The following is a 24,591-nucleotide window of genomic DNA, read 5'->3' on the forward strand; positions in this document are numbered from 1 at the left end:
CTTCCCTCTCTAAGGAGCTCCACCCATGTGGGGGGGGAGGGGATCCTCCACACCCTCTACACCATGCTGTCTTCATGCCACCACCACCAACAGCAAATCTCAACGACCGACTGGTGGGAGGGGCAGTGCAGATGGAAACACCTCCGTCACTGGGTGCACCGTCCCTGGGTGCAGCACATGCTCACCAGGTCGTTCCCGCTGGCGATGGACAGCGAGAGCGGGGAGTGGCCACTCCACAGCATGTTGGGGTTTGCTTTGTGGGAGAGGAGGAGCTGGACTACGTCCCTGGCACACTAGGTGGGAAGAGAGGCAGAAGGGCAACAGGTTAAAGAGGCGCCCCCTCCTGGGAGCACCTGACTTTGATCATTAACTCAAACACCATCAAGTCAGTTTAGTCACTTAATTGCTGTTTCCCGCATACCAGCTCCTTTCGTGGCACAGAGTCCTCTAAATTGGGGGAGACGAATGGGTGGGTAGGGGGGTGGATTCTCAAACTGAAAATATGTTTTCTAAATATTCACCATTTCCAGTGGAAAACAGGGTGGACAAGTGATACTTAAATTGATTTAAAGCTTGTTTCAAAGAAAGGGGAGAGTCAGGACCATGCGGCCATCATAGCATCGCCAGGCACACAGGAGGGGTGGCCAGAGGAGCATGCCCATCATGGGGCTCAGTGACCCTATAGGACCCCGGGGTTTGAAAGAAGCCCAGCTCGGCTGAAAGGAGCATTCTCTGGGTAGGAAGGGCCTGTCCTCGCCCTCCTGACCTTCCCTCCCAGGACCCCTCAACTCTCCCCTCCTCATCTCCCTCTGCACCCAGAGGTGCTCACAGGGAGTCACTCTTTGCAGCTTCTGTTCCACCCCCTGTATAGTCTCTTCTCTGGTCAGGCTCCCACATTGAGCAGTCTGCTGAATCTGCTCCCTTTATGGATGTACAGACCCCGTGGGCTGGCTGGGCCACTCTCCAAGCCCCCTCCCTGTCCCCCCACCCTCATGGGCCAGGCCAAGGAGGTGCCAGCGCAATCTGCTGAGGGGCTCCTGGGAAAGCTTCTCCTCCTCTTTCTCTCCCCACTGGAATGCAGACGTGATGGCTGGACTGCTGCAGCCCCCACCTCTCAGCACTGGGAACCTACACAGGCAATCTGTCCTTGACCTAATGATGACGTCGCCTCTCATGTTTCCTAACTTTGCCTTCCCCCCTCGGTGGTCACAAAAAGACCCACGAGGCCAGCAGCTGTTTTCATTTATGGGTGGGTAAACTGAGGCTCAGTGTACCATGCGCTCAGTAGCTTACTGGCCCGGGCTGTGCTGGCCACTACACCACAGAGGCTTGGCTCCCCAGCTCCCCCGACGCCCACCCAGCCCACTCAGCCTCCTTTGAGGGTTTCCCGCACCCACCCTCCTGGGAATTAATCCCCAAGGCAGACAAGAGGCAGCTGCTGCAGGGCTGGAGGGACCTGGGCCAGGCTCCGCAAGACAGGATCACAGCCGGGATCCCCAGTCAGAGAGGGTATGGACGGGCACAGGACAGTTACGGGCTAGGCCAGTGCACCCGAACATGCTTGACCCTGTCCCACAGCAGAAGGGCATTTCACACCGCGACCCTGGCCCCACCTGATGTGTCTGTAGGCCTGCCTGCGATGTGCATCCCCAAAATGTGTGCTGAAGCAACACTTCGGTGCACGAGTTACGTGCGATGCCCTCTGACATATTCTGTTCTACTTTAACCTAGCGTGTTCTAGTCCATTGTGGATGTGACCCACTCCACAGATTCTGAAACCCGCGCAGGGGGATGGTCTGCAGTTTGAGAACTGCTGGCCTGGACCAGGGCGGCCAGGACCTGCAGGGAGGGGCTCACGTCCGTGCCAAGGTCTGCCCCTTAGCTGCTGGCCTGGACCAGGGCGGCCGGGACCTGCAGGGAGGGGCTCACGTCCGTGCCAAGGTCTGCCCCTTAGCTGCTGGCCTGGACCAGGGCAGCCAGGACCTGCAGGGAGGGGCTCACGTCCGTGCCAAGGTCTGCCCCCTTAGCTGCTGGCCTGGACCAGGGCAGCCAGGACCTGCAGGGAGGGGCTCACGTCCGTGCCAAGGTCTGCCCCCTTAGCTGCTGGCCTGGACCAGGGCAGCCAGGACCTGCAGGGAGGGGCTCACGTCCGTGCCAAGCTCTGCCCCCTTAGCTGCTGGCCTGGACCAGGGCAGCCGGGACCTGCAGGGAGGGGCTCACGTCCGTGCCAAGGTCTGCCCCCTTAGCTGCTGGCCTGGACCAGGGCAGCCAGGACCTGCAGGGAGGGGCTCACGTCCGTGCCAAGGTCTGCCCCTTAGCTGCTGGCCTGGACCAGGGCAGCCGGGACCTGCAGGGAGGGGCTCACGTCCATGCCAAGGTCTGCCCCCTTAGCTGCTGGGCCCAAGGCCCAGTCCATCGCCCCGAGGGCTGTTGGCTCCCCCCTGCCCCCAACACACAGAAACACATGTGCACAGGCATCACCCAAGCACACACATACATGCCACTCGTACACACGTGCATCCACAGACACACACGGACTGACCTCTAAGTACACAGACACGCTTGTCTGTATACAGGAATGTGCACATAAAACACACACATACACGTATATGTGCACTTACATGTGCACACCCTAGGCACTCATATACAGGCACAGATGCTCGTGCACACATGCCACACACAGCTGCCAGCCGGCCCGGGGAGGCCCCGGCTCACCCTGTGGTTGTCCTCGCGCTCGCAGGCCACGTGCAGAGCCGTCCTGCCCCCCTCATTGGAGACGGCCGTGCGCTCGCTGTAGTAGATGCTGGCTGGGCCAGCTTCATTGTTGAGCTTCAGGTTTGAAGGCAACAGGTCTACCTGTGTGCAGACAGCGGGGTCAGGCACTGGCCCCCGAGCCTCTCCCCCAAGTGCCCAGAGACCTGCCACCTGCCCGACAGGCTGGGTGATGAGCCCCACGCAGGCGCAAGCTGGCACAGAGACACGCTTGCATGGAAGCTGCGGGTCTGAAGCACCATCCTGGGAAACCCTCTCGAGTGCTACTGCATGGCTCCCGTGTGCTTTCTGAGCCACCCTGGCACCCACGAGGGGCAGAGTCATTCTCGCCCCTCCCCTCTCGGCTCACACACGGTGAGCTGTGCACACGCTGTGCGGATCAGGCTGGTTTGGGGCACACAGAGCATTAAGCACAAGGGACTAGTGAAATAAAAGTGAAATTGTGAACTAAATGTACGACCCTGTCTACAGAGGCCCCGGGCCCGCAGCACCCCTGCTGCCCCTCCTGCGTGGCGGGATGGCACACCCTGTCCGGCCTGTACACGTCATTCTCATCGGCTGCCCTGGCGTCCACATCGGTGATGGCGTGGAGCAGCAGCTCTGTTATCTGGACGCCTTCTTCCCCGGGAAGGGCGGCTGCAATGTGGAGGGGTGTCAGGGCCCACAGCTGCAGAGGAAACGCAGGCGGGGTGAGGATGTGGTTCGCAGGTGAGCGGCACCCCACAGTGTGGGGGTGGGGCTCGGCGTGAAGGAGGCCAGTGAGAAGCCTGTCCAGGACGAGAGCACAGCCGCCTGCCCCACACCCGTCTGAGGGTCCCACAGCACTGCCTTCTCACCAGCCCGGTCGTGACATTCAGGACAAGGAGGCCTGCCCGCAGTGGACATGAATGTGTCCGTTCCAACTCCTAAGATGCTTCCTGCTGCCAGAGAGGAGGCAGACTAGGAGGACCAGCTTCATTTGAGACCACCTTCCTTCAAGAAGAGCCCTGGCCCCCTGCCAGGCCCTCCTGAGGCCACTGCACAGATGGCCATGCAGCTCCTGACTCCAGTCCCTGCCCCCGGCCTGTCCTTTCTCCACCCCTGGCAGCCTCTGGTCATAGGCTGAGAGAGTTGCTGGGGGACTGACTCTTGGTGGTGCCAGGTCAGTGCCGGGTACACAGAGGGCGTCAGGGGGACTCGGCCCTGGAGGGAGCACAGTGAAAGCAGAGGGAGGACCAGCCGGAGCAAGCAGCGCACTACGGATCAAAGTGGAGGACTCGCCAGCCTGCGCCTCCCAACCCCACCCTCAAAGCAGAATCGCACAGAAACGGGCAGGCGCCCTCGGAGCACGGCTAGAAGGAGGCTCGGAAACCGCTGACACCAGTCTGCTGCGCACAGGGCTGGTGCGGGCTCCAGCGGACAGGCTCCAGGAGGAGCGGGCACTCTCCCGGCACCTGTCTGACATGACCTCCTCAACATTTTAACAAAACAAGACTTCCATTTGAAAGACGAATGTGTCAGTAACAGATTCTTGACCGGGAATGAGTGAAGGGATGGACGGACACATGAATGGACGAATGACTGAGTGAGCAACGTCTGAGCTAAGTTTAAAGGTTGCAACCTTACTCAGTTTCAAAGATGGAGCCCAGGGTCCGGTCAGCAAAACTAAAAAGTTATTATTATCCTGGGTCTTACACCGAGAATCCTACGTTCCTGCACTTCTTTATGTCACACCCAGAAGAAAAGAAGGGAACGGACGGCCCGGCCGAGGGGCCTGGAAGGCCAGACCCGCCTGCCACGGAGCAGGGAGGAGTGCAAACAAAAACTGTCTGCCTTTGCAGCCTCGACACCTTCTCAATATGACAAAGAGCCTAAAAAAGTGACTGGATGGGTGTTTACACAACCAGAGAAGAAAAGCAGAATTCTGCAAGTGAATTTCAAAAGCCAGCGCTGACTCCACAGCCCCATGGGCCTCCTCTCGGCCAGCCCCTTCCTCTCTCCCTGCCCTCCCCTCGCCGGCGGGGTCCCACCTCCGCGGGGAGCTGGATGTCGGTCCTGGCTCCATTCTCCAGCAGCAGCTTCACCCCGTCCACGTCCCCGGCCCTCACAGCGAAGAACAGGACCTGCATGGGCACGCCGCAGCAGTTGGGGTCGGCGCCTCGGTGCAGCAGGAGGTTGATGGTCAGCCACCTGTTCCTGTGTCTGGAAGGATCAGCACGACAGTCACAGGCTGGAGGCCAGGCACAGGCGGCTCGCGGCCAGCTGCCTGACAACACCCCCAGGCAGGACAAGCGCTCCCGGGGAAGGACGCTCAGGAGGGTCCCGAGCCCTAGGGCCCTGGTTTCCAAGACCTCCGGCCCCTACCCTGGGATCAGGGCAGCCCACCCATCACCAAACCACCCTGAGCGGGCCAGCCCAGCCAAGCTAAGTTCAGCTGAGGCCCTGCCCCGCTTCAGCCCTGAGCGGTCACTTAGCCTCACTGAGGTCACCTGTGCGACAGGGTGTGGGGTGGGGCCGAGCCTTTCCTCCTAGGGTGGCTGTGAGGTGATGACATAGAACTCCTGGGATGCATAGGGTACGAGATTGTACCAGGCACACCACACACATACACACATCACACATACATACAACACACATACTACACAACACACACATACACATACATGTACACACACACCACTCACTCATACCCACCACACATATACACCGCATGCACCCATACACACACATACACACATACACACCACACATACATACAACACACATACAACACAACACACACATACACATACATACACACACACACCACTCACACATACCCACCACACATATACACAGCATACACCCATACACACACAAATACACACCACACACATATACACACCACACATGCATACAACACACATATGACACAACACACACATACATATATACACACACACCACTCACTCATAGCCACCACACATATACACAGCACGCACACATACACATACATACACAAATAAACACCACATACATACGCACACCACACACACATGCACACACGCACACCCACACCGGCATGCACACACCAGTGCACACACTGGCACACAAACACAACACACACTAGCATGCACATCTCTTACCAGGAGTGTGGAACTGGCACCAGTGGGGAAGCTGTGCCAAGACCTGGGCCTAGAGAGGCTCGGGTGAGTGGGCAGGGACGGCCAGCCCCACTGGGCCGGGGGAAGGTAAGGGAGGGGCTGCCCGGCATTGAGAATGGCAGACAGAGTGGGCAGGTGGAGGGCCTGGCTCATCCCCCTGATCCCACGGCCAGCATAGCACCGTGTCAGCAGATAGTACGTGGTGGGTGCATGTGCTCCAAAATTCTCATTTTCACCGAAGGCTGAAATGTCACCACTGACAACACACCCTGTCACATTTTCCTTAAAGCGAACAGCCACTCAGAAGAATGAAGAGCCATAGTGTGCCGGCTGTGGTTCTTTTGGGTAAAAGTGGTGTCCCGGGGGAAGGATGGAGAATCCCGTTTGTGGCTCCAGCCGTGGGAAAAGTGCCTTCCTCGACAGGACCACTCTCCTGTGGTTTGGGGCAGACGAGCTTCCAGTGTCCTCCCATCTCATCCCACGGAACATTCTAACAGGGCGTGGCCTCAGGAGTCGAGACTTGACACATTGATTCCTGTTGTTCCATCAATCGCATTCTCAGGTGAACCTGGCCTTCTCCCGTGCACGCGTGCGTGTGTGGGCATGAGTGGAACACAGCGCGATGTCACACAGGGACATGGCAGATACATCTTAGGATGACTAGGAGAATTATGTCTACCTCGCGGACTTGATGAAAGGGTCTGGGACACGCAGGGGTATACCTCTGGTCTAGACGTTGGTCTGGGAGGTGAGGGCAGGGGTGTGTCGGGGTGTGGGCGAGTGTGTGTGTGGGTAAGTGTGTGTCCGTCGGTAAGTGTGTGGGGGTGAATGTGTGGAGAGAGTAAGCGCGTGTGTGTGAGTGTGTGGGGATATGTGTCCATGAGTGGGGGGGTGAGTGTGTGTGTGTGGGGAGTGTGTGTGTGTGTGTGTGTGTGTGTGTGAAAGTGCATGTGGAGGCCAGTGGGGGGAGGCGTAGGGTGTGTGAGCATCCGCATGGTGCCCGCTGCCCCTGCACCAATCTGGGCACATTTCCTGGACTCTGCCAAGCCCAGCCCCCAGCACTGAGGCAAACAGAAGTCAGCCCCCACCCTGGGATTCCCATGGAGATAAGGCAGAGAACGACTCCCACCACGGCATTCCCTGCAGGCCTGTGGGGGAGTGGGGCACGCAGACAATGGGACACACATTCCTAGAAACAGTCCCTCCCAGTGGAACCTCCCAGGGGAAGTGATGCTGATCCACTGAGCACACGATTCCCTAAACGGGACCCTCAGCTTCGCCGCCCCGGCCCCGGCCACCTACTCAATCATGGACAGTGCCATCTGCCTCATGGTCCCTTTGTCGGAGTTGGTGGTGCCCAAGGAGGGGGCCTTCAGCATGCTGTGGGCCCTGGCGCTCTTCTCCATGATGGCCTGCGAGAGCTCGATGGAGAAGCTGTGCACACAGAGGTTGGACTCGAAGGCCGTCTCATTGCTGCCCAGCGAGCACGCGTCCAGGTTCCCTGGCACGTCATCCAGCCTCTTGCCCGCATCGCTGGTGCTGCCCCTGGGCGACGTGGACTCCCACCGCTGCAGGCTGCTCCTCAGGTTGGCGGCCTCCCAAGACTGCCGGGTGCCCAGAGAGAGGCTGCCCTCATGGCTGCCGGGCACCACGGGTGGCACCTTCAGATCCTGGCTGCCGCGGGTGGGGACAGATTCCTCATATGAGAGTGACTCCATGGCCACTTCGGAGAATGAGAAGGAATGGCTTGGAGACTTTGAGAGTTTTGGAGCTTCCTTTGGAAAATGCAAAAATACGTATCATTAGAAGAAAGAAGAAATCAGAGTGACAATCCCATGTATCACGGACCCCTCATGGGAGCAGCCTTCAAGGCACCCAGGTGGACAGTGCTAATGTGCCTCTGCACGTGCACTTTTCCAAAAACCCACAGGAAGGAAAGGACACATCTCGGGGCCATTGCATGGAAACCCCAGCCACACAACAGCCACCAGCCACACGTGGCAACTGAGCTTTCCAAACGAGGCCCCTCCAGAACCGGGGTGTGCCAGAAGCGTGAAGACACCAGAAAAAGAACGCAAAGTGTCTTCCTAATGATTGTTATACTGGTTACACACTGAAATGATAAATTTTGGACCGACTTAGTTAAATAAAATATATTAAAATTAATTCCACTTGTGTTAACTTTTTCTTTTTCATATGGCTCCTAGAAACATTTCAAGTACACACGTGGCTCCCGTCGTGGCTCACATTTCCACTAGATGGCGCTGCTCTCCAAGGGTGGTCCTTGGACCAGCATGAGCGTCCCCAGGATGCAGGATGCAGGGCCCCACCCCAGACCTCTGAGGCAGAAATGGCGGGGGTGGGGCCCAGGGGTCTGTGATTAACTTTTTCTGTGAAGGGCCAGATGGTACATAGTTAAGGCTCTGTGGGCCCAGGGGTCTCTGTGTGACTACAAAACCCCAGCATTGCAACACAGAAACAGCCATAGGTAACACATAAAAGGATGGCATGGCTGTGTTCCAACGCAACTTGGTCTACAAGAGCAGCGGGCAGGCGGACCAGGCCTTTCCAAGCCCTGCTCCAAGGGCTTCGGACGCTCGCTCACGTCTACGACCACTCTCTACAGGGGAGCGCGGGGTCGGAGGAGCGTGTCATCCCCACAGAGAGGAAGACAGCCAGGCGCTCTGACAAATAAATAAGACATCAAGAAAGAGGGAAGGAGACTAGTACAGATCGAAAGAAGCATGAAACCTTAATCGATGCAGTATGTGAACTTGTTTGAATCTGGATTCAAGACCATTCTAAAACGATAGTTATGAGAAAACTAGGGGAAACTGGACGCTGATGGAATATAGGAGGAGACCAAGAAATTGCTGTTTAATTTTTAGGTAGGATAATAGTGTTTGTGGTTATGCTCAAAAGAAAAAAAAGAGAGAGAGAGAGGAGAATGGGTCTTCAGCTAGTAGAAACACATACGGAAGGAGGTCTTTATGACTGAAGTCATCTGACATGGAATGTACCCTGAAATGACAGGAATTCAGGGGTCAGGGCAGGGAGTGTGGACGAGGTCAGACGAGCCACAGGTCAGCAACTGTTTACTCTGGGTAATGGGTCCATGGAGTTCAGGGTACTGTTCTCTCTTCTTTCGTGTATGTGTAATATTTTTCAGAATAAAAAGTTTCTTTAAAAAAAATAAAGGAGTGATTTTTATAAGGATTTTAGGAATAGAACTAAAAGGCTTTATGGGGCCCCAATTCCTTCATCAATAATTAAGCTACTCCAGGAGCCAGCCTGGTGGCACAGCGGTTAAGTTCGCACATTCTGCTTCTCGGTGGCCCAGGGTTCGCCGGTTCGGATCCCGGATGCAGACATGGTACCGCTTGGCAAAAAGCCATGCTGTGGCAGGCATCCCACATAAAGAGTAGAGGAAGATGGGCATGGGTGTTAGCTCAGGGCCAGTCTTCCTCAGCAAAAAGAGGAGGATTGGCAGTAGTTAGCTCAAGGCTAATCTTCCTCAGAAATAAAGAAAAGAAAAGAAAAAAATTAAGCCACTCCAATCGAATGAGGACTCTTCTTTGTACAGGGTCCCCGAAGACACTCAGCCTCCGCTCTCCCCATCCTGGGATGGGGGGCTTCTCGCCCAGTCCCTCCTGCTCCACTCCTTCATTCACTGGCTCCACAGACACCGACTGAGCCCCACTCCCTCCATTCCCGCACCCTCTGGACTTGGAGAGGCTGTGGAACAAAATCAGCCGGTCTCCGGAAGCTTCTGTAGGAAAGTTGACAGCATGAGGACCAAAACACTGCCACCTCTGTTCATCAGATCCCCTTCGAACTTGAAAGTTCGTCATCAGTGTAAGTCAACAACTTCCGACTCAGAAAAACAGAGTATACACACAAATTGGACCAAAGAAGAAACAAAACAAAAACTGCAGCGTTGGTTTTCAAACCCTCTGCCTGCGAGTTATGGCAGCATTCTCGTCAGCACTGACCACCCTGTCACTGAGCGTCTGGGAACAGCCTGGGTCACGGTGCCCTTCAGATGCAGCTCAGCGCCCCGCCCGAGAAAGAGGAAACGAGAACGGCCTGCAGGCTGAGCAGGGCGTGACCTGCTCCTCGGGACTCGGGACTCGTCCAGCCACAGACAGGCCCTCCCGGGATGGAAGCCTCTCCCAGCCTCCTGCGCACAGGACCCCACCCGGCTGCCGGGGGCTCGGGCAGGCCCTCAGCCGCTCCCCAGCTGCACCTGCTCACCATAAGGTCAGGCTCTCAGCCTCTGAGCTCCCACCCAGTCCTAAAATTCTGTGGACCTGGTGGCATAGTCATACTTCAAAAAATCAAAAGCAAGGGCTGAGGACTTGAACTTGAGAAAGGAGGACAAGGTGCAAAGTGTCTTGATAATCCCAGGAACTCTGCCTGGGGCACAGGACGGGCTTAGTAGGAGCCTTTTCTCAAGAAAGGGATTCAAGAGGTTGGGAGCAGGTGGGAGGTGTACCCGCCAAGGGGACGTTTTCCAGGTTGAAGTCACCATCCTGGCACCATTTCCTCACCCACCTAGGAGACGCCAGACCACCATCAGGGAATGCCCTGAGCCCTTCCAAGGGCTTTCCTGGTGGACCTCAGTCCTAGGCCTGGCCCAGCCTCGCACAGCTGACACTTAGGGTCCAGGGTGTGCTTCCCGAGGGGTGAGAACACCCCCTGCAGGTGCTGCCCCTCTGGCCTAGGGGGAGACGCGGACGTCAAGTTTGCCCCGCACTGCCGCCCACCCTGGGCTGTGGCTTGTCCTCGAGCCTGCTCCGCATGGCAGTAGAACTGTGAAATGGTGCAGCCGCCACAGCAGAACGGCTTGGAGGTTCCCTTATAAATTAAACATAGGACTATCACATGTCCAGCAATTCCAGTTCTGCATATGAACCCAAAACAACCGGAAGCAGGTGTGCAAACCAACGCCGGCATAGCGACGTCCAGGCAGCACTATTCGCAACAGGCAAACATGGACCTCAGTCCTGAGTCTCGAGGATGCCTTTCCCCATCCCTCCCACAGAGCCCCCTTTCCTGAGGCCCGCAGGAGGGGTCTCAGGGCCCCAGGCTGCTGTGCGCATGGCTCGTAAGGGACACACGTCCCTCGGCGTCGTGGCAATGAGCAGGACAGCTTAGTGAGTGCACAGGCTCTGTCTCCACTTCCCACCTTCCCGCCCGCCAGCCTTATGGCCAATTCACCCCATCTCTGAACCAGGTCTGTGCAGGGATGGGGGAGGCTGGTGGACGGCCGGGAAGAGAGACAGGTGGGTGGTCGGGTGGAGGGTGCACGGGGGACAGGGGGGTGCGGCCGCTGAGCCAGGCCTCGGGGGCCGACAGGCTGACCTGGGGCTTGGTCACTGTCCTCTCAGCGATGTTGGGTTTGAAAGAGTGGGCCGGGTAGTAGAGAAGGAAGCACATGTTGAGCGGCGTGAGGCCCTCATCCGAGCACTTGTTCACGTCGGCCCCGTGATCCAGCAGAAGGTTGACGACATCAGTGTGACAGTGGACCTGGAGGGAGAAGGCCCGCCTCAGAGACAGCAGGCACCCTCAGCCAGGGGTGAGAAGACGCTCGCGTGGGAAATGGCTCCTCCGAGTGCGGCCCCCGATGCTGTCATTAACTCGGAAACAGCGGACACCGGCTCTCACCGGGGCTTGGCCAAGGGACAAGGTCAGGCACGTGCCGAGGCACAGGAAAGTCAATGCGCTCCCACCATCTTTTCCATCTGACCCTGTATGTCCCACTCAGGGGCTGGGGGGACGTCGGCTTTACAGAGAAGGAGGGGAGGGCCCCGCGTCCTCGAAGGTGCCATCACCCAGGACCCTCATGGGTTAGCCCTGCTGCTGGGGGGACCTTGCAGCTGACACGAGCACGGGGGTGGGGTGCTCACAGCAGCCGCGGCGAGCACGGTGTAGCCCCTCGAGTCGGCCACGTCGGGACTGACAATGCTCTCCCTCAGGATCCCGTAAATCCAGTCGTAGTCGCCTTCCTCGGCCTTCAGGATCATATCCACAGAAAGCTGCTCCTTGGGCCCAGGCCTCCCAAAGCCGCTCCGGTTCCCCTCCAGGATGGCGCCCATGTTCCAGCTGGTGTGAGCCTTCTTGTTCCTGGCAACACAGGGGGACTCGGTGGTGTTAGACTGGCTCTGGACCCCCTACATCTACCACCAAAAGGGCCCACGCTGGCCCCTCCCTCCAACTCTCCCACTCCTCATTCCTTGGCCTCCGCACTGCCCTGGACCCTCTCTCCGCCCCTCAAGGTCCACTCCTCAGGCACCCTGAGCCCTGATGGCTGCACCACTGGCCAGCCATGGGCAGCATGGATGGAGTGCAGTGGTGGGACATGCTGCCCGCAGGTGAAGATGCTATGCTCAGGCTAAGTATCTACCCTGGGCAAGAATGGCTGCAAGGGACCCCATGAGTCGCGGATTCACCTGGTCCCTCCGTGTGTGCTGGAAAAGGGGCTCTCTTAGCAGGAGCCCTGGATGGGAAGGAGGCCAGGTAAACACACACACATGGGCCCAGCACAGGAACATGAAAGTCCCAAGGCCATTCACCACACACACTGAAGCTTCCTGAGAGCACATAGCCCCTCTCACAGCCAAGAACCTGTGGATTTATGGTGGCTTCTGTACCAAAGAGTCATCAACAATTACAGCCTCAGTTCATATTGGTGTGATGGATGGATGGATAGAAGGATGGATGGGTGGGTGGATGGGCAGATGGGTAGGTGAATGAGTAGATGAGTGGATGGATGGATGGGTGGGTGGATGGGTGGATGGATGGGTGGGTGGATGGGTGGGTGGATGGGTGGGTGGATGGGTGGGTGGATGGGTGGGTGGATGGGTGGATGGATGGGTGGGTGGATGGGTGGGTGGATGGGTGGGTGGATGGGTGGATGGATGGGTGGGTGGATGGGTGGGTGGATGGGTGGATGGAGGGGGGGTGGGTGGGTAGATGGGTAGATGAATAGATAGATGGATGGAGGGATGGACAGAGGTCAGGATGGATGCGTAAGTAGCCAGTTGTGCTCACAAACACACATTCTAAAACAGTTTAGTGATATATGAGGACAAGGTTTAGGAAAGAGTTTAAAATATTCTTGAAAATTTTAAATTAAAAAAATCAGTTTTCCTTAGGTGGCCACTAGCTGTGGGGTGGGAGGGGCGTCTTTGGAGACCAACAGCGCAGCTCCATCTTTTCCCCATCATCTTTGGAGAAGCCAGAGGCCCAGCAAGCCCCAAGCCCACTCCTGCCCTGCTCTCCTGCCCTTGGCTCTCGGGCCAGACCCTTATTAACACATCATGGTAACAGCAGTCCCTTCTCTCAGTGCCGACCTTGTGCAGGGACTTGACCTACAGGATTCTAATCACAGAGACGACCCTGCACAGGTTAGGGGCACCAGCTCTGACCGACACAGAGAACACATGCACAAGGTCCCAGAATGAGGATTTGAACTCAGCTATCAACTGAGGAGTTTATCCTATTCCACATCCCCTCGCAGGGTCTAGACCACCCTAGAGAGGACCCTGGCTCCACGCTCTCCAAGCGGCCTCCTGATGGCCCCTTCCCCCAAGAGCAGCTGAGCGAGATCCCGGGACCTCCGCATCCCTGTACAGTCATCGATGGCCCCACAGCCCTGCCTGGCTCCTCCACAGCCCCCTGCACTCTGGCAGCGGGTCTCAGCTCACAAGCACCGCCACCCTTCCTCATCAGGCTGCGTGAGTCAGTTAAACGGAAGTGTCTTTAAGTTAACCTGACAAACGGCTCTGAAAGCTACTCAGCCAGGAGCAGAGGCCTCAGGAACCCAGCCCTGAGCTCACGCCCGTCAGCGAGGAGAGGAGCGGGCATCCCAGACAGGAGGATGAGGAAGAAAGATCGAACTGATTACCTAAACTTGTAAGCTTGCTTCTGGATTTTGACCATCAAAGGGGTCTCATTTTTGATAAACCAGGGGTCCCCGTCCTCCACAAATGGAGGGATGTCATTAAGGAAGATCTGGGCATCTAAGTCTCTGCGGAAAGAGCAGGTCATGGGCAGGTGACTGTTGTCCGTTGAGTAGATATGCATCTCTGGAGGCAGAGTGAGGTCGTCATTCAGAAGAAACTGCTTATAGTCATAGAAAAAGGGGTCCTGATCCCCATGCAGGTCCCACTCCATTTTCTCCTCATCTGAGAGGCAGATTCTAGCAGGACAGTCCGTGAGGAAGCCCGAGAACTCAGGGTAGCTGCATATGGAGAAGCCGTTGGGAATCTCCGTGCACAGCTTGATGAGGTGCTCTCGGAACCACAGCCCCACATCCTGGCTGCTGTCAGGGTATGTCTCAATGCCCGGCCCGAACCGTTCATCTGCCTTGTACAGCCCCTGTGAAACAGAAGTTGGGAGGGCAAAAGAGGTCATTCAGCAGGGCTGTATATCTTGTGACCAGTTTCTTAAAATCAAAAGAAGAAAACGTAGGGGCCAGCCCTGTGACCTAGTGGTTAAGTTTGGCGTGCTCTGCTTCGGCAGCCCAGGTTCGGTTCCCAGCATGGATCTACACCACTTGTTGGCCATGCTGTGGCGGCAACCCACATACAAAATAGAGGAAGATTGGCACAGATTTTAGCTCAGGGCGAATCTTTCTCAGCAGAAAAAAAAAAGAAGAAGATGAAGAAAACATATTCCCAAGAAATGTATTCATTCATTCAACAAATATTTATCGAGGTTAGTACGCACAGACACAAGGACCAACAGCAAATGCGTAAATACAGAATGCAGTGGTGGGGAAGGTGCTGCTGACCCTGGCAGTCAGGGCGGGCCTCTCTGAGAACGTAAATGTGTCGAGGATGCCACATGTGGGCTCGTTTCAGGGAACCCTCTGCAGTGCTAACATTGTGGGACTGGCCCATGTACCCCAAAAGTCTGGGACAGCAGCGTGAAGGGTGGAGGTGCCAGGCACAGCGTCAGACAGACCCCCCTCCACCCTCGGCAGGTGTGAACCAAGGAGGAGGGCCTGGAGGAGGAGGGGGAGTTAATCCTTGCTTCCCATGAACCCAGAAAAGTGTGGCAATTTCTGGGCCTTTCTGGATGCTTCCATTGAGTGGGGCAGTCTCCGCGCTGGGTGGAGGATATGTGGAGATGGAAGTGCCAGGAGGGCTGCAGGCAAGAAACGATGAGCTTCAATGCCAAAGAAACGTCCGGCTTCCCGGGGGAGCTGCATCTTCCCTGAGACGGTGTAAGAGAACACCCGGAAGTCGCAGGGAGGGCAGAGGAACACGCCCAGGTAAAGGCAGGAGGCCTGAAGCAGTGGGGACATGCGAGTGGCTCCCTGGAGCTGTGCCCTAATCTGTGGCTCCCACCTCAGAGCTCTCCACCCTTCAACACACCTGTCTGAGCACCTCTGGATGCAAGCCTGGGGGCTGGGCACTGGGGCTCCAAGGCTGATGAACTCCTTCGGGTAATCACAATGGTGGGAATAGCACTGGGTTGTGATTCTGAAACTATTATGCATATTTTATGAGATAAAGCACACAAATTTTGTTAATGCCTTTTTTTTTTTAAGATTTTATTTTTTCCTTTTTCTCCCCAAAGCCGCCCCGGTACATAATTGTATATTCTTTGTCGTGGGTCCTTCTAGTTGTGGCATGCGGGACGCTGCCTCAGCATGGTTTGATGAGCAGTGCCATGTCGGCACCCAGGATTCAAACCAATGAAACGCTGGGCCGCCTGCAGCGGAGCGTGCGAACTTAACCACTCAGCCACGGGGCCAGCCCCTTGTTAATGCTTAGAAACCAAGATTTTTAAGGCTAAGAGAAAAGATATGTCGAAACAACATCATAGTTGTTGAGTAAAAACCCTATACCTCTAAATTGGAACTGGAGACATCAGTATGAACCAATGATGTCTTTTCTCACACAAACACACAAAAAAAGTATTTTCCAGATCTGCTACTGAAAAGGTCCCAAAATAATAACCAACCAGCACAGTCGTAACAAGCACCCAAACTGTGGTTTCTAAATATCCTGTCCCACAGAAGGAACCAGGCTCGATGGCGAAACAGTCGATTCCCGGCCCAGGGCAGGAAATGCATGAATTAGCCTGGAGCTGCTTGTCACAGCAGAAAGCAAGAAAGCTACCAAAACCCACTGGAGTTGTGTCAAAATCGCAAGAGCTAAACTAAAGAGGGTCCCCCAAGCAAAGGGGGGACGACTTGGGCACCAAAAAGCAAAATAACTGAAATGGGCTAGAACACATCAAATATATTAAAATCCACGAGCTTATAAAGATACTAAGAAAAATCTAACCCTCATTGATCACCATTGAAGGGTGTTAGGAAATAATTTATTACTCTGAAAACCGGTTAAGAGGGGAAAAGATAAAGTATTATCTCGCCTTTCCATACAAACTACCTCAAGGAACCAAAGAGTTGATGAATGATTTGTTTAAATACAGGAATTCTGATTGATAAATGAAGAAGGAATAATGGAAGTAGACTGCCACGGTCTTGCATTCTCTATGAATAACAGCCCCAGACAATGAGCACAGACGCTCTCTACAAGCATGAGAAGAAAGAGCGATGGGCTGTTGTAATGAACAGAAGGAGGTTGCTGCCTCTCGAGCCCAGTGATCAATTCTGACGTCACGTCAAGAAAGACGTGTCTCCAGATAGGATCTGTGACAAAGACGCAAAGGCTAGGCAGTGGAGAAATCATATTCTGTTCAACAAAAGGAGGTGGATCAACTGGCTACCCACACCTGAAAGAGGAGAAGCGATCCTGGCTTCATATGAAACACAAAAATTAGCTCCAAATGGATCACAGACCTAAACAGAAGCGCTAAAACCATAAGACGTAGAAGAAAACACAGGAGACAATCTCAGTAACCTCGGGTTAAGCAGAGATTTCTTAACTAAGACACAAAGAAGCCAGAACTAGGGAAGAAAAATTGCTAAGTTGGACCTCATCATAACTTTTTAAAATCTGCTTTTCAAAAGACACTGTTAAGAAAATGAAAAGGCAAGTCACTACCAGGAGGAAATACTTGTAAAGCATGTAACTGACAAACGCTGTGCCCAGAATAAATACAAAGAACTCTAGAAACTCTAAAACAAGAACACAAACAACTCAATTAAAAACAGTGAGCAGCACATATGAACAAGCCCTTCGCTAAAGAAGACACATAGATGGTAAATAAGAACATGAAAAGATGCTCAATGTCATTTGACATTAGGGTTCTGCAAATTCAGCCCATAATGAGCTACCACAATACACCCATCAGAATGGCTAAAATTGAAAAACTGACAATACCAAGTGCTGACAAAGAAGTGTAGCAACTGGAATTTTTCTATACCAAAGGCTGAAATGGAAAGTGGCACAGCCACATTGGAAAACCACTTGACAGTTTCTTATAGTTTACCATCCACTTGACCAGCAATCTTGCTCATCAGTATTGATCCAAGTGAAAATAAAGACGTGTGCACATGAAGACTTGTCATCCAATGTTCTTCGCAGCTTTATTCATAATAACCAAAAACTTGAAAGAACTCAAATGCGCAGTGATTGGTGAATCAATAAAAAATGTGTATGATATCTATACAATGGAATACTACTCCATGGTGAAAAGAAATGAACTACTGAAATATGCAAAACATGTGTGAACCTCAAGAGAATCATGCCTCAAGGCAAAGCAGGCAGACATTCAATACCAAAGACAGTGTGATTCCATTTATATGAAACTACAGAAAACGGGAAACTACAGTGATAATCAGGTTAGGGTTGTCAAGGGCTACAGGGTGGAGGGTGACGATGACTATGAGGAGGAGGGTTAACCGGGAGGGTGAGTTTACACACACAGGAACCACACACACTCACAAAAACCCCTATTCATATGTATGTTTATAGCAGCCTTATTACCGCCAAAAATCGGAAACAACCCCAGTCCTGTCAGCTGGGGAACAGACAACCGGGGGAGGACCCTGCAGTGGAGGACTCCTCAGCAATAAGCAGCATCTCTCGGTACACAACCACGCAGATGAATCTCAGACGCTCTTTGCCGAGTGAAAGACACCAGGCACAAAAGCCTGCACCTTGTACGATTTCACTACTACGGCATTCTCGCAAAGGCAAAATCATAGGCAAAAATGCATCTGCTGAGGGCTGGGGGTGGGAGCCGAGATCTGGGCTCCCGGGGTCGTGTTTGGGGTGAAGGAGCTGTTCTGTATCCCGATTGTGGTGGTAGCTACACACTGTGTGCTTGTCACAACTTTCGGAACTGTAAACTAAAGCGAGTGAATTTTACTGTGAATTACATCGTCGTAAAATAAAAAGGAGGAAGAGGTATCTGTATTTGCAAAACCAGGAATCTTCTTCAGAAAAAAAGGCAAGTTTCAAAAGAATATGCACAGAACGATCCAGTTTATGTATAAAAAAGTAAGTGTCTACAGTGCAGTCATTGTTTAATCTAGAGGATGTAAAACAATTTGCTGATACCCTACCCCTGCTCTGGCGAATGGAATAATAAGAGGCTCTCTCTCTCTCTTTTTTTTTTTTTTGTGAGGAAGATTGGCCCTGAGCTAACATCTATTGCAAATCTTCCTTATTTTTTTCTCCCCAAAGCCCCAGTACACAGTTGCATATCCTAGTGGTAAGTCATTCTAGTTCTTCTATGTGGGACGCCACCACAGCACGGCTTAATGAGTGGTGTGGGGATCTGCACCCAGGATCTGAACCAGTGAACCCCAGGCCACCAAAGTGGAGCATGTGAAGTTAATCACTCAGCCATGGCGCTGGCCCCCAAGGCTCTCTTATTCTCATTTTCTCTTTCATGTAACTTATTACTGGTACTATTATAATCACCAAAAATAAGAAAACTGTTTCTTGTTAAACAAACTTCCCTGGAACCTAAATATCTTCTTGTCCAGTGCCCTGAACCCACAGGGGCCCCGGCCCCTCACCTGGAAGAGCCTGGTCTTCATGCACATGGTGCCATAGCCTTCTCGGCAGCTGAGATAAAACGTGCCCGTGAAACTGCAGCCATCCGGCCACGTGTAGGTGCCCGAGCCGTGGCAGTGGTCGCGGTAAAACTGCCCGTGGTAGGACTGTGGACAGAGTGTTCAGTTAGGGGGGTGTCTGATGGGCTGCTCCTCACCACCCCAGAACCTAACAGGGGGCCTCGCACACCTGGCTGGCAACGAGTGGGGACTGCTGGGGCTGCATAGGTCTCATGGGGTGCCTGGCCACAGGGCCCCCTTCAAGTTCAGGTGGCCAACATGACTATTAGAGTTGGTCAAGCAAAACACGCAGATCGGGTACCAGGCGGTCAGCCCCCATGATGGCCACGCTCCCTCCTGCCCTGGCTCAGGCGGGCGAGTCAGGGGAGGTGTCTGGAACTGCCCAGACCTCCTGAGTCAGGAAAGGGAGGCTGTGCCCGAGTCGATGCCCTCCTTGGGTTTGGCGGAACCTGTCTCTCCTCAGCAGGTCTGGCCCAGGCTCAGCTCCCACCCTGCCCGGTTCCTGCTCAGGCCCACAGGCAGCAGGCGGGCCCAGGGAGCGGGGGCCACCAGACTGGGGGTCACAGCGTGGGACCCCGCACTTGAGGAAACACCAGTCTGGCTTTGATTTACAACTCCTCCATATCGAGGCCATGGACGTGGGCCTCTGTCTGTGCTCTTGTCCCGAGCCCTGCAAACCTTAGGGGTGGGTCTGTCAGAGCCTTCCCCTCCACCGGAGCCCAGGAGGAAAAAGAATGTGACATCCATTCCAAGCACTTTCCTATCCCTAGACTTGACTGTCATGCGTGTTGACGGCTGCCTTCCATATTGGAAGCAGGCTGGCTCAGGCACCCAGTTCACCGTCTGTGCTCACAGACCCCTCGCGTGAACAGGCCGGCGAGTATTGCCTGCTTAGAGTCCCTTCTCTTTCCTCTCACGATGGACACGACTCCCCATGGATGTGGCGGTGGACTGACCCCAGCCTCCGGGAACATGACCAAGCCTGTTGGTCAACCAGGGGACTCCTGACCTCCAGGCCCAGCCTTGATTTATGTGTGGTCACAGGACCCAACCCCAAGCCAGACCAATGTCCTGCTGGGGCCTTCTCTCTCTTTGAGGAGTGCGTGACACTGCCCTCATGGGCTTGCCAGATGGCAGAAGGTCAGTCCCAGCCCCCCACATGGCGATGGGGAGAGAGAGGTCCTGACAGGTCATTAGAACCCCCAGAGCCAGCCAAGCCTAGGGCTCCATGACCCCTGCTGACGGACTTTTCAGTGACAAGAGCTAACAAAGGCCCTTTTCCGTTTCAGCTGGGTTGAATTTGGGTTCCGTTAGCGGCTAGTCCTGAAGAGTTTGGCCAGTGCAAGGATGTCCAGCGAGCAGAGAGGCAACAGGCTGGGGACCGCCTGACTTCCCCCAATATTCATTTAATTTGTATGCTATTGTGGGCATATCAGAGTCTACCCAACTAAAAACAGTCCTAAGTGCCAAATCGTTTGTGCAGAGCCACAGGGGGAACATTGAACCCTCAGCTCCCCAGGTTGGTATGCGTGAGAGAGGACTTCTGTCCACACCCCAGGAGAGCAGCACTGGGGGGCCGGCACTGTCCCTCCCTCCAGCCCTCCCTCGCCCCCACACAGACCAAGAGCCTCATCTGACCAGCCAGAGCTGACACGCTCGGTCTTGTTCTTCAGATACACTTAGCATGTCCAAGGTCGCTGCTCATGAGCGGCATGCCCTGTTCCTTCTGGCCTCTCTGGTTCATCAGCTGCCGTGGCTGGCAGCGCAGCTGCTCAGTGGACCCAGAGATCCCAGCCAGGCAGTAAGGAGACTGACGGTCCCCCTCGATGACCCCCTGTTGTGGTCTCCCTTCTCAGGGTGAAGCTGAGGGCTGAAGGACAGGTTGGCACGTCCAAACCTCCTACAACCACGAACAAGGGCTGTCTGACCGCTGGACACCACACGGTGGATAAAGAGAAACTAGCCAAGGAGTAAAGAAACAAATGCTGAACAAGAATCGGTGCTCAAATCAGCAATGTCACGGTGACTTGCATTCCTTGACAGAAGCTCAGCAGAGGCTCAGGTCCGGCCGGCCCCGCCTCTGCCCTGATCACATGAGGTCTGGAGGCTCCTCTGAGCTGTGGGCACATTCCAGGCGGGGACTGGGTTGGGGACCCAGAAGCTCTGCCTCCTCCTGCAGCTACTCTTGCTCCCCATTCCCCAGGATCCATCCCAAGACCCCTCCTCGTCTCCCCCACCCCTCTCCTCTGACCTAGGGGGTCTAAGCGCAAGGGGTGAAGGGTTGGATGAGGCAGCTCAGCCTTGGGCACCAAGATCAAAGAAACCATGGCCCTAGAGGCAGAACAGAGCATGGAAAAGAGAGCAGAGCCGGGACCCCACGTGGCCCCTAAGAGGTTGTGCCAGCCAGCGCCTCCCTCCAGAAGAGCTTCAGTACCAGGCCACCGGCCTTCTGGGTCCTTTGAGCTGCCCCCAGACTCTTATAATCCCCCAAATACACACACACCCCTACATTGCCTCTAGACAGTCTCTATTATTTGCAAGCAAAAGATGCACAACATCTCGGCTGAATCACACAATGCTGAGGGCAACACAGGGCAGAATCCCCCACCTGGGCACAGGTGTAGCCGGCAGGGATGTGACACACCACCGGGAAATCTTCAGAACCCAGCATCCCCCTGGGGAGGCACGCAAAGCCCCCCAAGACGTAGCATACGCCCAGCTTTGCCACAAGCATGGCTGCTCCACCCAGCCAGGGATGCCAGGTGGAGTAAACAACTTCTGCCAAAGGCCCCTCGGAGCCTCCACTGAGGTCCTGGACGCAGCCTCCCGCGGACACCAGATGGTGCTCTCATTTTGTCTTTCAGAAGCTCCTTTCCTCCTGTTTAACCTTAAATACAGAGCAATGTCACCAATGTAAATACACAACTCGCTACAGTAATTCACAATTTTAAGACATTTACGCAGAATAAGAATTTATCTTCTTAAGTAACAGCTCCCCAAGCCGGGGTCTATGGACGCCCGGGCAAACTGCAGGCATGATCTTGCAAGTCTGTGAGGATGTTTCTCTCTGGGCATTTCTCAAGCAGGAAACATTAGTCTAGCATCCTTCCTGTTGGTGAATCTATGAGTTCACATTACATCCCTCTTAGAAGAAGGGAGACGGCCAGGGTTGGCCAAGCCCTGGGGGGAGGTGGGGAGGAAGCATTGGAAGCTACTTACCTCACCTGTAGGCCAAGAAAATTCCCCATATCCCAGCTTCATGTCCAGCCCGAACTCCCCTTGGTAGACGCAGCCGTCCTGCCACTCCTGCACACCTCGGACGAGCTGGATATTGGCCCTCTTCAGGGAGGTCCTGAGAGAGCCCTCTGACTCCTCCTCCTCCTCCTCCTCTGGGGCCTCTGCGAAGTCCCTAGGAGGATGAAGAGCAGGAGGAGATCACCGGAAACGGCCAGCTGGCAAGGTGGGCGAGAGCTGGACCACCTGGCTCTGCCACCAGACGGCTTCCTTACCCCCTTGTGACTCAGTTTCCTCATCTGTAAAGTGGGGACTATGTCAGCCTGCTCAGTTGATATTACAAAGTACCACAGACTGAGGGGCTCAAACAGCAGACATCTATTGCTCACATTCTGGAGGAGGGAAGTCCGAGATCAGGGTGCCTGTAGACTCGGTTCCCAGTGAGGGCCTGCTTCCCGGCTCCCCGACGGCACCTTCTCCCCGTGCCCTCGCATGGCCGAGAGAGGAAGCTCTAGTCTCTTGTTCTTCTTATAAAGGCACTAACCTCCTCATGGGGACCCCACTCTCATGACCTCGCCTAAACCTGATTGCCCTCCACAAAATCCCGTCTCCTATCCCCCAAAGGCACCATCACATTGGGAGTCAGGGCTGCCACATGTGGATTTGGGGACGGGACACAGTTCACTCACAAGATGTCAAAGTAAGGCTCTGAGAGGGGCACGTGGGCCATAGGAGGCCTGAGGCATGTCAGCCCCCCCCCCCCCCCCCCGCCATTAGCAACATACTGTGAAGAAGCCGTGCCAGTTTGGGGACCGCACAGTGTAAAGTCCTAAGGCTGTGAGGGGGTGACACCGCAAGGCTGAGTGGGCAGGCTGAAGGGAGCACGCCCAGATCAGGCACAGGCTTCCAGGTACCCATTATTGTCATTTTGCTCTGTGGCTGTTAACACAACGTGGAGGTTTTCCTATTTCTTCAGAGACTAATTTTTTGAGGGGTAAAATAACTTTAGCAATTTTTTAACACCTGCCTCAACGCTGGATGCCAGCTAAGTCTGGTCCCCAGCATCAGGGAGGGTCCCCGCACCTTTTGGTGAAGAGCCTGGAGCTCTCCAGGGTCCCCGGGCCCTCGGCGGTAGCAGCAGGCTCTCCGCCCCTGCCCTCCAGCAGGACTTCGGAGCTGTAAGCATTTGGGACTTCGTGACACAGGCCTGAGGAATAACCACCTTCCATGTCTCTCGTCTTCGAACCTGGAAGCAACACCAGAGACCCACATTCGCCCTCAGGGCTCCTGGCGGGAGCCACGCACGGCCCCATCGGCCTCAGAGAAAGGTCCCCTCCCCTAACCCGGGTGACGCCCCCGATCTTGTTGGGAGCCCCCGGGGAACCTCTGCCAGCACCCCAAGGGTGTCCCTGTCCCTTCCCTGGGGCAGGAACCACAGGAAGGGCCGTTGGGGCCACCCTCCCACGACCTCGTTCAGGCCACGTGTTGGAGTCAGTCCTTCCCAGGCTAACTGCCCGAGGGGGCCGCAGACAGCGGGCTCCCCCTCCCCCGCGGCCTCGGAAGCCAGCCCGCGACGGCGGCGGCACCGGGTGCGAGGACACGGCCGCCGCCTAACCCCACACTTAGCCTCCCACGCACGTCGGGGCCCTAATCCCTTCCCTGTCCTCCCGGGAGGATAGCGGGCCAGGCCCGGGGGCGTGGGGCGCACGCACAGGTCCCCACCGCCGCCTCCGCCGAGCTCGGGGACCCCCGACTCCGGCTCCCCGCGACTCGCCGCGCCCCTCCGGGACGCCGCCGAGCCCCTGCCTCGGGGCTGCACCGAGGCTCGGAGAGCTCGCACCAGCGCTCGGGGTCACCGGCCGCACCGGGTCAGCCCCGGACGGGAGTCCGCGCAGCGCAGCCTCCACCGGCTCAGCTCGGTGCGCCGGCAGCGTCGGGTTTCCCTGGAGACGGGCCGGCCGCCCACGTGCCCGCCGCTCTCCCCTCCGCCAATCCGCGCGCCCAAACGCGCCGGGCCACGCCCCCGGGCTGCTCCGGGACAGGCGACGCCCCTCTGTGACCTCACGGGACCCCGGGCCTCCCGCCCCCACCTGGTGCCCCGCCGCGCCCCTACGCCTCCTCCATCTCCATCTCGGACACCGGCAGGGACGGCGGGTCCGTCCCCAGGTTTAGGGCTCCCGGGGAGACTGCGCGAAATGCTCCCAACGCCCCGGGAAAGAGAGCACGGGTGTGCCTGTGGGAGGAAACTGAGGCACCAGGGAGTTCATGAACTTGCCCACGGTCACGAGCTAGAACGTGATAGAGTCAATATCTGATCAAGCTCTGCCTGACTCCAAAGCCGGGTTTTGTCCACAGGGTAAATGTTTGTGGAAGGCACAGAGGGGGAGCTCGTGGTCTGGTGGGGGGACAAGGTGAGTGAGGACGGGGCCCCAGGTCACTGGGAGAGAAGAAGGATTC

The 24,591-nt window shown here is 55.6% G+C and overlaps 1 protein-coding gene across 25 annotated transcripts in view; it reads right to left on the reverse strand.

Moving 5' to 3' along the window:
* The window catches only part of ANKMY1 (ankyrin repeat and MYND domain containing 1), a 55,898-nt gene extending 31,761 nt beyond the window's left edge, over positions 1 to 24,137 (reverse strand). For 6 of the 25 annotated variants that reach the window (XM_070620212.1, XM_070620217.1, XM_070620223.1 and 3 more), the window contains exons 1-12: positions 23,847 to 24,085; positions 23,218 to 23,380; positions 22,120 to 22,309; positions 18,844 to 18,987; positions 13,804 to 14,276; positions 11,804 to 12,020; positions 11,259 to 11,423; positions 7,197 to 7,669; positions 4,782 to 4,953; positions 3,299 to 3,439; positions 2,716 to 2,856; positions 186 to 293 (exon numbers count right to left, since the gene is read on the reverse strand). In XM_070620212.1, coding sequence (XP_070476313.1) covers positions 186 to 293; positions 2,716 to 2,856; positions 3,299 to 3,439; positions 4,782 to 4,953; positions 7,197 to 7,669; positions 11,259 to 11,423; positions 11,804 to 12,020; positions 13,804 to 14,276; positions 18,844 to 18,987; positions 22,120 to 22,309; positions 23,218 to 23,363 — 2,370 coding nt within the window. In that variant the 5' untranslated portion in view covers positions 23,364 to 23,380; positions 23,847 to 24,085. Of the gene's footprint in view, positions 1 to 185; positions 294 to 2,715; positions 2,857 to 3,298; positions 3,440 to 4,781; positions 4,954 to 7,196; positions 7,670 to 11,258; positions 11,424 to 11,803; positions 12,021 to 13,803; positions 14,277 to 18,843; positions 18,988 to 22,119; positions 22,310 to 23,217; positions 23,381 to 23,846 lie in introns of all 25 variants that reach the window. The other 19 variants (XM_070620208.1, XM_070620218.1, XM_070620216.1 and 16 more) reach the window with 12 other exon arrangements.
* Positions 24,138 to 24,591: the final 454 nt, after the last annotated feature.

The sequence above is a fragment of the Equus przewalskii genome, chromosome 5, assembly GCF_037783145.1.
Source record: "Equus przewalskii isolate Varuska chromosome 5, EquPr2, whole genome shotgun sequence".
Taxonomy (NCBI): domain Eukaryota; kingdom Metazoa; phylum Chordata; class Mammalia; order Perissodactyla; family Equidae; genus Equus; species Equus przewalskii.